This window comes from Urocitellus parryii, chromosome 5, assembly GCF_045843805.1.
Source record: "Urocitellus parryii isolate mUroPar1 chromosome 5, mUroPar1.hap1, whole genome shotgun sequence".
NCBI lineage: Eukaryota > Metazoa > Chordata > Mammalia > Rodentia > Sciuridae > Urocitellus > Urocitellus parryii.
Window position 1 is genome coordinate 120,316,449 of NC_135535.1, and position 12,963 is coordinate 120,329,411.

The 12,963-nt window shown below is 43.3% G+C and overlaps 1 protein-coding gene across 1 annotated transcript; it reads left to right on the forward strand.

Moving 5' to 3' along the window:
* Positions 1-1,031: 1,031 nt before the first annotated feature.
* Positions 1,032-10,818, forward strand: Pex26 (peroxisomal biogenesis factor 26). Its single transcript, XM_077798711.1, has 6 exons — positions 1,032-1,368; positions 1,475-1,843; positions 3,154-3,294; positions 3,728-4,023; positions 5,500-5,646; positions 7,894-10,818. The coding sequence occupies exons 2-6, from the start codon at positions 1,578-1,580 to the stop codon at positions 7,995-7,997; spliced, it is 954 nt and encodes a 317-aa protein (XP_077654837.1). The 5' UTR covers positions 1,032-1,368; positions 1,475-1,577; the 3' UTR covers positions 7,998-10,818.
* The last annotated feature ends 2,145 nt before the right edge of the window (positions 10,819-12,963 follow it).

Consider the following 12,963-nt stretch of genomic DNA (forward strand, 5'->3'; position numbering starts at 1 on the left):
TTTTTGTTTCTTTTGTTCACTGTGGGATCCTCAGGGCCTAGAACAGTGCCTGCCACCTAGTATGTATTCAGAAAATATTTGTGGAATATTTATATTTGTGGCATTTTATATGGTCACAGTGTCCACACTTCTTTTTCCTGAGTCTGATGGACTTGATGTTTCTGCCTTATTACCTTTCTGCAGAGAGCTGTAAACCCAGAAGATGGATAAGTCTATACTCAGTGACAAAGGAAGGAAATATACATGTGAACAAACACTTACCCTGTGCCTGGCCTGTCTGATCTAATCAATAGGGGAGCAAATGATTCTAGGGACGTTTTGGAGAGCATTCAGAAGGTAGAAAACCCGGGAGAAACTGAAGCCAAGTGGTTCTAGTATAAATGTGGGAGGTTAGGCAAAGCCTGGGTGAAACACATACTATAATAATAGATGTAATTTGTGTAACTATTCAGATTAGATAGTTATTATAGCTACGATCTATCAAATATCTTTTCTGGTCTTAGCATTTCATCGTAAATTATATTACACACCGCATGACTTTGTTTTTCACCACATACTTAAATTATGTGGGCAACGAGGGTTCAAGGAACTTACCTAGCTTGTTTGTGTGATGACTGCATCCCCTGAATAGAAAGTATGGACTCAGTTCGGCTTCTGAACAACCGACAGTGGTTAAACACATGCCATCTACCCAAAGTGCCTTACTTTGACAGTATTTCTGTTACTTCCTAGTTGTGTAACCGTCAGCAAATTATTTAATAGGGTCCAATGTCCTCACCTGTAAAATGGGGAGGGAAGAATTAAACGATAGCACACAAAGAGTGTTGTACAATGTCAGGCCCATTTAAAACATTGAATGAACTGTGAGGTAGGTTTGGGAAGGCTGAACATATTCTGAAAAAGCCAGCTTTGCTGTTTTCTTTCAGTAATTTCCCTAGACTTCCTCCAGCAGTTCTATTTGCCACCCCAGGAGAAACTCAAGAGTTAGAAGCGTGCAGGTCGCTCCGCCTCCGTTAATGGAATTTCTTCCGTTTCGCCTCTGCCTAAACTGGCTAGCGAGGGTACCTCCCAAGACTGCTGTGGTTTTGCTAGTCGTCCATTTGCCCTGATTTCTCAACCCCTGGGCGCAGGTGTTTTCTCCCAGGACCGTGACAGCCGGCGCGTGGCGTGCTGGGAGTTGTAGTACAATCTTTTCCCCGTTTCTAGAGGGCGGTTCAGTCGAGCGCTGGAGACTACAACTCCCAGAGTCCCGGAGTCCGGAGCAGGCGCGTGTCCACACGACCGCCAAAGATGTCGGCCCTCGCTGCCCCATGCAGCTGCTGCCGGGCTCTGTGAGCCGGGAGAGCTCTCCGGAGTTAATCAGGCCAGGTATTCCATAGATGCAGCAATTCTGCAAACCTGACGTGTAGACTGGTTCTCAGAGTGCCAGGCTGTTGGCGAGCTTTTATCTTGCCCCCTCCTCTTCCTTCTCCAGAACCGACCTTCGGACAGGTTGTGGGGAAGGGAAGGAAGACTTTCCCCTCCTCTCCCAGGCAGACCCAGGATATCGCGGAGTCTCTGGAGAGGCGGTCCTTTTGATGTTTGAGGAGACAGGCTTTGAGCCGAGGCTGGCGATGAAGAGCGACATCTCGACCTCTGCAGCCCCTCTTAAGGGTCTCGGGGCCCCCTTGCGGAGCAGCGAGCCCGCGCGCTTGGTCCCGGCAGCGTCTCCCTCAGTGCATCTGCTGGAGGAGGCTGCCGACCTCCTGGTGGTACACCTAGACTTCCGCGCGGCACTGGAGACCTGCGAGCGGGCCTGGCAGAGCCTGGCCGACGACTCCTTGGCCGAAGAGCCCGCGGGCACGTACGTGCTGGGCTCGATTCTATTCTGGGTGCTCTTGGGGAGGGACTTTTCCTTCCTCCCTCCCTCCCTTCCTTCCTCCCTTCCTCCCTCCCAAATTGCACATCTGGCTTTCCTATGGGAGACTGTTTGTGCATCTTGGGCCCATGCTACAGAGGAAGAAACCGAGGCACTGCATAATGAAGATGCGGTGGTGTAATCGAACCTATTGGCAATCCTTACTCCTGGTTCCAGCGTAGAATGGCATGGTGGGGAGGTTGAATGTGTATCAGGTGTTCAATAGTTAGCTGGTTCAGTAATCAGGAAATCCTTCTTTAGGTACTTCCAGCCCCCATCCCACAATTGTTCACCCCAGACTGTGGCTGATCTTGGAAATGGTGGTGGTGGGGGGTGTCAAAGCAGGAGTAGTGTTCTGGTCCTGTTGAAGGATTGAAATAAAGAATTAATCTGGGGCTGGGATTGTGGCTCGGCAGTAGAGCGCTCGCTTAGCATGGGCGGGACCCGGTTCGATTCTCAGCACCACATTAAAAAAATAAAAAAAGGCATTGTGTTGTGTCCATCTACAAAAAAGATCCTCCCCCCCCTCTCCCCCCTCCCTCTCTCTCTCTCTCCCTCCCTCCCTCTCTCCAAAAGAAAAAAAATTAAAAAAAAAAAAAAGAATTAATCTGGAGAAGATCTTGGTTCTACATTGTTCTTTCTAATCCCACAGCCTACTCTGGCAGTTAAGGGCACCATTTCTCTATGGATTGTAAATTGGGGTTAGGGCACACTTGGAGGGTAGAAAGTCAAAGCTGACCTCAGAAAAGGATAAACTGTGGGACTCTGGTTGTGCTTTTAGGGAGCAAGAGAGTTTGTTTTAGTGAATGTTGAAGGCTTTGCTTCTGGACATCTGGAGGTACTTTACTAGGTAGTTCTCAAAGTCCAGTTGTGGAGTTCCTAAACCTATATGTAGCCAAAAGCTTTGCTCCAAGCCTATTTCTTCACTAAGCATACACTTAGTTCCAGCTCTCCTTAGATACACATGTCTGTGTTGAACCTTGATATTTTCCCCTCAGGATACCCTTTATGTTCATTCAAACTTGATTTCACCTCCATACAAAGATGCATGTTGGTCAACAGCTGATTTCCCTCTATAAAGTAATGAAGGGCAGGGAGGACCACCCATGAGACCAGTTGTGAATCCCCCAGGATGACTGGGATGGGAGAGGTAAATGGCTGTTAAGTTGGGAGCAGGAGAATAGTCCCAGGGTGTAGGTGGAAATGGAACTGAAGGGGAACTACTTCTAAACCAGAATTGGTCTTTCTGCTGACAGCTACTTGGAGGTGAAATGTTCTCTGTGTATTGTGGGGATCCAGGCCCTGGCAGAAATGGATCGGTGGCGGGAAGTCCTCTCCTGGGTCCTTCAATATTACCAGGTCCCTGAAAAGCTACCCCCGAAAGTCCTGGAGCTGTGGTAGGTCCTTTTTGTTGGCACTAGATCAGTACTGGAACAAGAGGATTTTTCTCTTCTCTCCTGAATCTGGATCTAATACTTCTTCTTTCTCCTTCCCTAACCATTTCCCTCCAAAGCTAATCCTCCCTGCTTTTGTCAGACCTCAAAATAGCAGTAAAGGATGAGGAAGGGGGATTTTAGGACTGGGATAGAGGAAAAGAAGAGGGGACAGGGAATAGGAGTGAGGTGGGATGACCAGTAGATAGAACTGAAGGAGCTGCTTGCTACTTCCTAGGAATTCCTAATTCTTTAACAATATCAGCATTCTATAGGGAATGGCTGGAGGACTTGGGAGGGGTTTGATAGGAGAAGCATAGTGGTTATGAGAAATAACCAACTATGGAGCACTGACTCTACTTTTTTGGGGGGGGAATTGTATTATTTGGGGATGCAGTATTCTTTTATACAGCAAAATGCAAGAGCCTGGAGCAGTGCTGAATGTAGTCTGTTCCTGGCTTCAAGACCCAGACAACCAGTGCCTTCCAGAATATGGAGCTTTGTGTGAACTCCACCTACAGCGGGTGCTACTGCCTCTGGGCCGCTTTTTGGAGGCTGAAAAGCTTGTGGTGGGCTCTGCAGCCTTTGGTGAGGAGCAGCGACTAAAAGTGCTCCAGACCATTCATGCAGCGATGCAACAGCAGAAACAGGAACATTCAAGCTCCCAGGAGGTCCAGAAACTAAACCAGGAAGGTAGGATTATACCTCTGTGGTCTCTATAGAGTGGAATTGCAGACTTTGCCTCCATCTTGAGTCCTTCAAGGCTTTCCTAAGACCTTGGGAGCAATTCTTTGTATGAATAACTCTTGAATCACAGAAACTTGATGAATTGCTTAAAAAGCCAACCAGACCCTCTAAAGTTTGCAATGAAATGAGACTCTCCATAAAGGGTTGGGGTTTATGGATCTCTGAATTGTGATTCTGGTCTTCTGAAGGTCACCTTCCTTTTGAGGGCTGATCAGTCATCATCTCCTTGAGGTCCTCTCATTAGATATCTTGCTTCTACCATAATAGCCTGGTGGGATGTCAGTCCTCCTTTAAATGCTGGCCCCAACACAGACAAATATGAGATGTACTCAGGATAGCTGAGAAACTAACATCATAATTTGGTAGCTTGACTTTATGAAGTAAGTATTACTTGTTTTCAGCTTTTGGTTCCTGCCCAATTCCAGTCTACCTTCACTTAACTAGAGCTTTTGAGTATTTCTATTTTCTTGAGGTCTAACTTGCTCATTTGGATGCAGTTTTACACAATGGCTTCTAGTTAGCATCATGCTAGGATCACCTACACAAAGGTGAGTGTGGGGACTGTTCTGTTACAAGAGAATTTAAAGGCCCTGTACTCCAGATCCTGCCCCTGATCCTTAAATCCTTTCATCTCCCTTTCCTTGAATTTTTGTGTGAATACTTGCAAAGATAGAAAATTCATTATCTCCTGAAACAGCACATTCCATCTCTAGACAGTTGAGCAGAAAAATTCTTTATTATGCTAAATTTAAAAATTTCATCTGGGAGTCTTTTTGTTGTTTTTTAATTAACAAAGGTCCTTCAGTTTAATTAGGAGACTGTAATCCTGTTCTCAAAAATATTATTCTTGGTGTGCTTAAAAGCATCAACCTGCTGAGGTAGAATCACTTCTTTGCAAGCAGGTTGCTGGCTTCAGGGATCATGTGTGGCTGCCTTGGCCCTCTACCCTGCACCTCCTGGGAGGGAGAGGGTGAGAAGATATGTTTGATGGCAAGTCCAGATTCTTCTTTCAGGACTGATACCGCTTGCCTTTGTGCTGGTAGTATTCAGCTTATATTCATAATCCAAGACTATTGAATTCTTCACTATATATATTAAGTGCCTTTCATTTCACTGTGTTAATATGATAGTCAGAATTGTGGGTCTGTGTTACTCTTATGTATGTGTCATAAGCCAGGCTATAAATAAGGCTATAAAATAATGAGACCATTAAAAGAAACACCGTATATGCTGGGCTTACTCAGCTAAGTAGGTGTTGTCTGCACATGACAGTCAGTTGGTGATGTAGTCTGTCCTCAAAACATTTTAGAAGCTTTTGGAATTTCCTTTTGAATAACTTCATGAGGTAACTCTTATAATTTAGCTCAGAACTGAACCTATTCTCCTAACTTACTCTGAAGTTACACTCTGTCCCCTGACCAGGCTCATTTTCCCACAAGTTCCTGTCACTACTGATGCTGCTTCGTCGGCTTTGGGACTGTGCTCTAAGCTACTTTCTTTCTCTATCCTTCAAGAAGAGCCTCCTTGCCACATTGATCCTTTGTCTCTTGGTGGTAAGGTTTGATCCAGGTAAGTGAGAACATTCCACACCCTCCTTCCTGGGGAAGGGGTCCTTGACAGTGATTGGGCCTGTGGGAACAGTTGCTTTTCTGTACTCCCATCAGAGCTCTGCTGGGGATGGAGCCATGGACTACAACATTGTTCCCTAAGCCTCTGCCACAATGAGGATTTAAGCAGAAGTCAGCCTTACCTGGAAGGAAAGACTAGCTATAGAGTCTATGGGAGCAGTTTGGAGAAAATCCACTCTGCAATTTGAGTGTTCTCCTGAACACTGATGGAGTCATGTAAATGTCTGCTTTATTTAGGGGTGAAATCTGACTAGCACCTCAGAATTAAAAACAAAACAAACCTTCTTCATTATGAATATTTAAAAGAGTGTTAATCTAAGTATAATGTCTAATTAATGTTTATAAAATTGTTAATGTTACAAATATTAAATTGTAAGTGAAATACTTTTACATTTTAGAAAAATGTGGAGATAGGCACAGTGGTACATGTCCATAATCCCAGCTACTTAGGAGCTGAGGCAGGAGAATCACAAATTCCAGACCAGCCTCAGCAATTTGCCCAAAATTAAAAAAATAAAAACAAGGCTGGGTACTATGACTCAGTTATAGAGTGTTCCTGGGTTAAATACCTATTACTGCTAAAGTGGGGAGGGGAGTGGAAAACAGAGAAAAGCATAAAGAAGAAGAAGAAAAAAAAATCACCTATGCTTACTATTGCAGTGGTTAAACTTGCAGTCATGGTTATGGATATGGTAGTATGGTAGGTAGTTTTATGTATCATAAGTATTCTTTTAAGCATGGCTTTAAATAGCCTAAATAATATTTCAATTTATAGAAATTCCCATAATTGATTTAAATATTCAACATTCTGATGACGATTCTGTTTTCTGTCTTACTACAAAGTAGAAAGTGATACTTTGGACACCATTGATTATTTCCTGAATTAACTGTTCAGATGTATAAACACTGGACCAAGATTAGACAAACATGTGTTTAGATTATTTTTTTCTGTTACTTTCTGTGAGTTATGATCTAATTTCCACTCTGTTTATTAACTCAGACTTAAAGTTATATGACTTTAACCCTTTTGCTGTATTCTGAGTAGAAATTTCCTCCAGAAAGTCCTATTTGCTGTACGAAGTCACTAGGTGGCTCTCAAAACTGGTAAGGATAGGGCTGGGATGTTAGATTGGTGGTGGAACACTTGCCTAGCTTGTGCAAGGCCCTGGATTTAATTCCTGGCACCACAAAAAAAAAAAAAAAAAAAAAAGCTAGTCTGTGTTCTTTCTTGTTATCTACCCTTTGACTTTCTACTTTGTACTAGAGACTTCATAAAAACTTAGAAATTCCTTATGGTTCCTCTAAGCCCTTTAGTCTCATAAATGCTGATCTGAATGGGGATAGCAGGCCATTTGAATTTGCTGTTTCCAAGGCTGCTCAGAGCTTCTTCAGAAGTGCCTTGGCCTAAAGGAGGAGAGGATCTGCAAGTGGACCACAGTTAGAACTGCTAGAAAGGATATAAGAACAGTTGACTATCAGTAGCTTTCAAAACAAAAAACATTTTTTAAGGGTGGAGGTTGAAGTTCAGTGGTACAGCATGTGCTCAGCATGATCAGAGTTCTGGGTTCCATCCCTAACGCCAGACAATTTTTTAAGTTTCTCTTTTCTTGTTTTGTTTTGTTTCATTTTTATATGTGGTCTCACCATGTTGCTCAAACTGTCCTTGAATCCCCGGACATAAATGATCCTCCTACCTCAGCCTCACAAGTATCTGGCCCATTTTTTTTTTCAAAGAAAAAAATGTATATTCCCTGTTAAATCAATCAGTAATTCAAACAAAGAAAAGAAAAAACCTGGTAGGTCTTATATTATTTTCAGTATAATTAACTTTTATAGTAAATTATCATGTGGCTTCAAATTTAAAAGGTACAGAAAGGTACAAAATGTAGTGAAAGATTATCCCCAAATTATTCTTCCAAAGACAGTCACTATTGCCAGTTTTTTTAATATTAAAAAGTTAGATTAAATCCAGATCTTTTTCTTAGAAAATTTAAGGTCATTGTAATTCAAGTGGAGAAACCATATCCCAGAGAAAGTGAGATTCCTTATTATTGAAGAAGATGCAAATAACATGAAGCACCAAGTACATATCCTCAGGTGGCAGAGCTCCTGAGGACCAAGTAATGGGTGGAGTGAAAAGGGGTGTGTGAGAAGGGACACTTACCAGAGTCTTTCCCTCTTCCTGCAGCGTCTCCTTCTTCCCTGCCCTTCCTCTACCAGCTGGCTCAGCTCTTCCACCGGATCCGGAAGGCCATGTTTGCTCGCCTCTACCAGCTTTCCCTCCATGACTGAGTAGTCTTCCACCTGCACCCTGGCCTCTCATTTTCCACCTTTGTAGGAGAATATTCTTTTCCCTGATGCCAGCCAGGCCCCTGTAGTAATGGGGCGAGCCTCATTCCAGGGGGAACATTCTGGATTGCTGCTCTTATGCCCTTCTCTCTGCACCCATTGCCTCTCCTTGGTGGAGAATGTGGAAACAAAGTGGGGCCAGAGCACACAGCTGTCAGAACTGCACCCTCTTATACTCAGGCCTCTTGGGAGGAAGGGGTTTGGGAACGGGGAATGTGTCCCTGAAACATTCCATTTTCTTGGCAAAGGCAGGGGGGTGAACTTCTAGGTCAGGGTGTTGACAGAGCAAAAAGTTCAGAAACATCCTAGTGGAACTTCCTTGAAAAACTTATTTCTGAATATCCTCTTACAGGGCAGCACCTTAATTAGAGTGAGTGATATCAGAGAGAACTTCTCTCTTTTCTCCTCTATTTCTCTCCACAGACCTGTTATAATTGTGAATCAAGTCATTGTTCCCCTGGTCCTACAGTGGGTGTGAAGGCCTCCTGACTCTTGAGGCCTCTCCCTGCTTGGAATGGGGCATGGCTTTCAGAATACCAAGGTGACCACTGAAAGCAAAGTGAGCCCACTCAGCCTTTATCACTGGGTAAAGTGATCTTGCTTGGTGCCTCTTGGTCTTCAGCTCACTTTTCCAACATGTCAGTGGCCAAACCCTGCTCAATTACATTCAGTGTCCTTGCCCACTCTTTCAGCCTGCCACTCTCTCTCTCCTTCCTGAAAACTGCCCCATAGTTGTTTATCTAGATTCTGTCTGTATCATTGTGACTTTGGTACATGCAGTGGCAGATCCTCCCCATCATGTCTGTCCTAATTATGTTCTATCGTTTGTATAATGCCCAAGTTTTTCTGCTTCTGTAGGCTTGAAAAGTAGGCCAGCCTCAGAGGCTGATGAGCCGAAAATGGAACTGGGTAATCAGGTGAGCTGGAAGGAATGTGTGGGGGGCTGGGCTGAGGTAAGATGTGGTCTTTGAAGGCAGTGAACAATAGGCTTTAGAGGAGGAAACACTGGAGCCTTGGCATTGAGGAGTTGAAACATTTCAGTTTTTGTTTTTTTTTTCTCCTTGGCCACAAAAATCGTACACGTTTCTTTGTAAGTAAATGTAGAGTACTACTGTGTGTCAGAATCATGAAAACTTTCAGCCAGGGCTGGCCTCTTCATCGAAGTCCAAGCAAGCTGCCCATACTGGGACCCCAGTCAACATTGATGCCAAGGATACTTACTAGCTTGTGTTGGTCCATTTTCAGGGTTTGTGAGTTAACAACTTCTCTTTAGAGAAAACAAACATCACAGACCCTTGGAATTAAATCTAAAACTCTAGGACATGGTCCAACTCTTTGCAAGAAGCAAATCTGTGCTTTGTATAATAGCCTTTAAATTGAACTTAGAACCCCAGAAAGACAAAGGGAATCAGGCGAAGTGTGAGATCCCTCCTTTGGAGTAAATTTTTCTTTGTTTTTGAGGTGGAGGTCTTGCAGTTTTGCCCAGGTTGGCCTTAAACTCCTGGGCTCAAGTGATCCTCCTGCTTCAGTCTCCTTAGTTACTGGGACTTATGTACCTGGCTTAGGATGATTTCTCAAAAATGAAAATCTGGTCCCATTCACAACCCTAGAGAAAATCTTTAGTGGTTTCCATGATCCCTAGGATAAAATCCAGATTCTTCATGTTTGTTAAGGCCTGGTAGGTGTAGGTTTCGGTGAAATACCTCCATGTGTCTGGGGCCTCTATTCCTTAGACATGCTGCTTCCAGCCACCAGGCAGTCAGGGTTTCTTCAGGCCTCTGTAGCTTGATGCTCCTGCTGGAAGGCCCTGTATTTGTTCTCTGTCTGGGGAGCTCCTCAACCTTCTAGTCTTGTTCCAGGGAGCCTCTAGGAATCCTTCCCCAAGTCCTCCGCTTCCAGGCCCTTGTTTCTTTTCTTTTTTCCCCTTGTTTCTTATCCCTTGTGCAGTCATGACCTATAGTTGCATAATTCCTCATTGCTTCTGGTGCGCTGAGCTGTTTGAGGCTGGGGAGTGTGACTGTGGTGGTTTTTAAGAGTAGGGCTCAGATCCTTTATGTAATCTTATCTTTCTCAACCTCAGGCTCTCATTTCTTAAGTTCTTATCCCACAAGGACTTTTGGATGAGTAAAGAGGTTGTTCATAAAGAAGCACTTAGCACATTCTGCCCTAGGGAGGAGCTCTTGTGAGTGATTGCAGTTATCAGGTCCAGCTGTATCCCAGGGCCCAGCAAGGAGCCTAGAAATGAGAAGGTGCTCAGAGGGGTTAATGAGTGGATTGATGTGACATAAGAGGGCTACATGCTTTTGGTAAGTTTGTGCAATTTTGTGTTGTGAAAACCCTGAACATAAAGACCTGATCATCCCCAACTCATTGTTTTGCTCTCCCTGAAGCTCCCCAGTGTCATTCAGCTTGCAGGTCTTTAAGGTCTCTGTTCTGAACTCTGCAGTGCTTGAGGGTACAGCCGCAGCTACCTGTCTAATCAGGTGAGGAACTATGGATGTAGACAGGTGCTCATATGGGTCTTCAATTCTGGGCTTAATGAGGTCAAGTGAAGAGAGGGCTTTCTTGTCAGACTTACTAAACCTGCACTATTCAATACTTTGGCCATTAGCCAAATGTAGCTTTTGAGCATTTGAAATGTGGCCAGTCCAAATTGAGACATTCTGTATATGTAAAATACACACTGGATTTTGAAGACCAAATTAAAAAAAACAAAAAACAGAAACTCAAAATTATTTTTATGTTGATTGCATGTTTAAATAATAATTTTGGATATATTAGATAAAATAAAATCTATTAAAACTAATTTCATCTGTTTCTTTGTATTTTTTGAACTGAGGCTCCTAGTCTGTTTAAAGTGACCTATGTGGCATGCACTAGGGTGGTGCTGTTCAACACATACAACACACACCAGCAATTTAGAGGGGGATCAGAGAAGTGCAGTGTATGGTGGGATTTGGAGGATGTTAGAAGTGGAAAGAGCCTCAGTGGCAGATCACATCTTATAACCCTCTTTTTTAGCTAAAGAAATTTAGACCCAGAAAGGTAAAGCCATTTGCTCCAAGTCACAGAGCCTCAATAAGACTTATTGTCTCTCAACTCTTGGGCCTGGTGTTCTCACTTGCTCTCCAAATCCTCACTGTCACTGCTGGTATAAAGTTCATTATAGGCAGATGTATCCGAAAGGGGAAAATTTAGCTAGAGTTAGTTGGTTAGTTCTATAGGGTTCTGAAGGAATGCAATATGGGAGAAAGATTTTTCACTTCGGGGGTGGTTAACAGGGGTATGGGGGTCTGAGAGGATGGAGTATAGTGGAGAAGAAAAATTAGGCTACTGTGGGAAATCATGGGGTGGAGGTGGGTAGGCAACAGAATAGCTAGTACCTGGAGGAGGATGTAGAATTCTTCTAAAAAGGTGATCAGAAAGAATGTCACTTCATGGCCTCATGCAAGTGATCCCCACTCTTGCATGTAAGTATCTGCATGTATGTATATGAAGACCATATAGGGTTTTATACATACGGTACAGAATGCAAAAAGGTACAAAATTTATGGAAAGGAAAGTTTATTTTTCTACCCTATTCATTCTGAATCCCCCATTTCCTGCCCAGAGGCAACCACTGCTTTGAGTCTGTTTCTCTTTCCAGACATAGTCTCAGATGTTAAGTTTCTCTTTCTCTTTAACAAATGATAGTATACTACACCCTTACACACAACTTTTTTTAAACTTAATTCGGAATCTTTGTTCCCTGTCAGCACATGTAGAACTTCTTAATTCTTCACTGCTAAGTCTTATTTCATTGTGGGCTAGGATCACAGAGCCTATCCCTTTTCTGTTTTTTTCTAATTGTAGAGATAGGTCTTACTATGTTGCCCAGGCTGGACTTGAACTCCTGGGTTCAAGTGATCCTTCTGCCTTTTCCTTCCAAGTAGCTGCCTTTTCCTTTTAAGTTTGCTGACATCTCTCATACATTTTTATTGTTACTTCTCTGTAAACACAAAGCAGGCTGCTCTAACTACCCAAACTGCATTGGATTCGGGAAGAACTTTTCACACTCTGAACATGCAACGTCCCCCCCCCCCCAAAAAAAATCTGCACTCAATCTGTCCTTCCCACCTGGTTAAAACAGCCAGAAGAAATAGCAGAGAGAAGTCCTGATCTGACTGCAAATAGGGTACTACCAAGAACCTCACCCTTGCTTCCCTCCTTGCTTGGAAAACCTCAGAGTTAATAGACTTTGACCTCAGCTGCTCAAAGGTGTGGTTGTAATTCTACTGATTTTACCTTAACCTTAGTTAAGCAGCTGCATGCAATCTGGCCAAGGTTGGCCTCCCTACCCTGCCCTAGCACCTTGTTAGAACTATACCACTTGGAGTGTTTACTAAAAAAATGTAGGGCCCTTTTGCTTCTCTCCCTTTGGAAACTAGTATTTAGGGCTGGAAAGAAACTAAATTAAAGGCCATGGGTGCACTGCTTCTCTTGGCAGCTTATCAGTCCCCTCTGTGTCCCTTCTTCTCCAGTGATGAAGAAAGGAGGAAGTAGGGGGTCCTGATACCATTTGAGTCTCTAGGCCTCTTGATAAAACAGTAAACAGTTTCTTTAAAAAAAAAAATTATATATATATATATATATATATGTAAATATATTTGACATAAGTATATAAAACAAATATATTTTAATTTTTTACTTTTTGCAGTCCTGGGGATGGAACCCAGGGCCTTGCTAATGCCAGGTACAAGCTCTATCACTGACCACATCCCCAGGTCTGTTTTGCTTTAAAGGAGTCCCCACCTATGCCGGGATTTGCTTTCCATAGTTTTAGTTTCCTGTGGTCCACACTGGGTAGTATTGAACCTTTATATAGTTACAGTAAGATTTTTTGAGAAATACCATATTCACATATCATTTA

What these genes read in the sequence shown, in the direction of transcription:
- Pex26 (XM_077798711.1), top strand. Translation starts at nt 1,578, where the DNA reads ATGTTTGAGGAGACAGGCTTTGAGCCGAGGCTGGCGATGAAGAGCGAC. An exon ending in GCCGAAGAGCCCGCGGGCAC is followed by an intron (nt 1,844 to 3,153) that starts GTACGTGCTGGG and finishes TTCTGCTGACAG; the next exon opens with CTACTTGGAGGTGAAATGTT. An exon ending in CCAGAAACTAAACCAGGAAG is followed by an intron (nt 4,024 to 5,499) that starts GTAGGATTATAC and finishes TCCCCTGACCAG; the next exon opens with GCTCATTTTCCCACAAGTTC.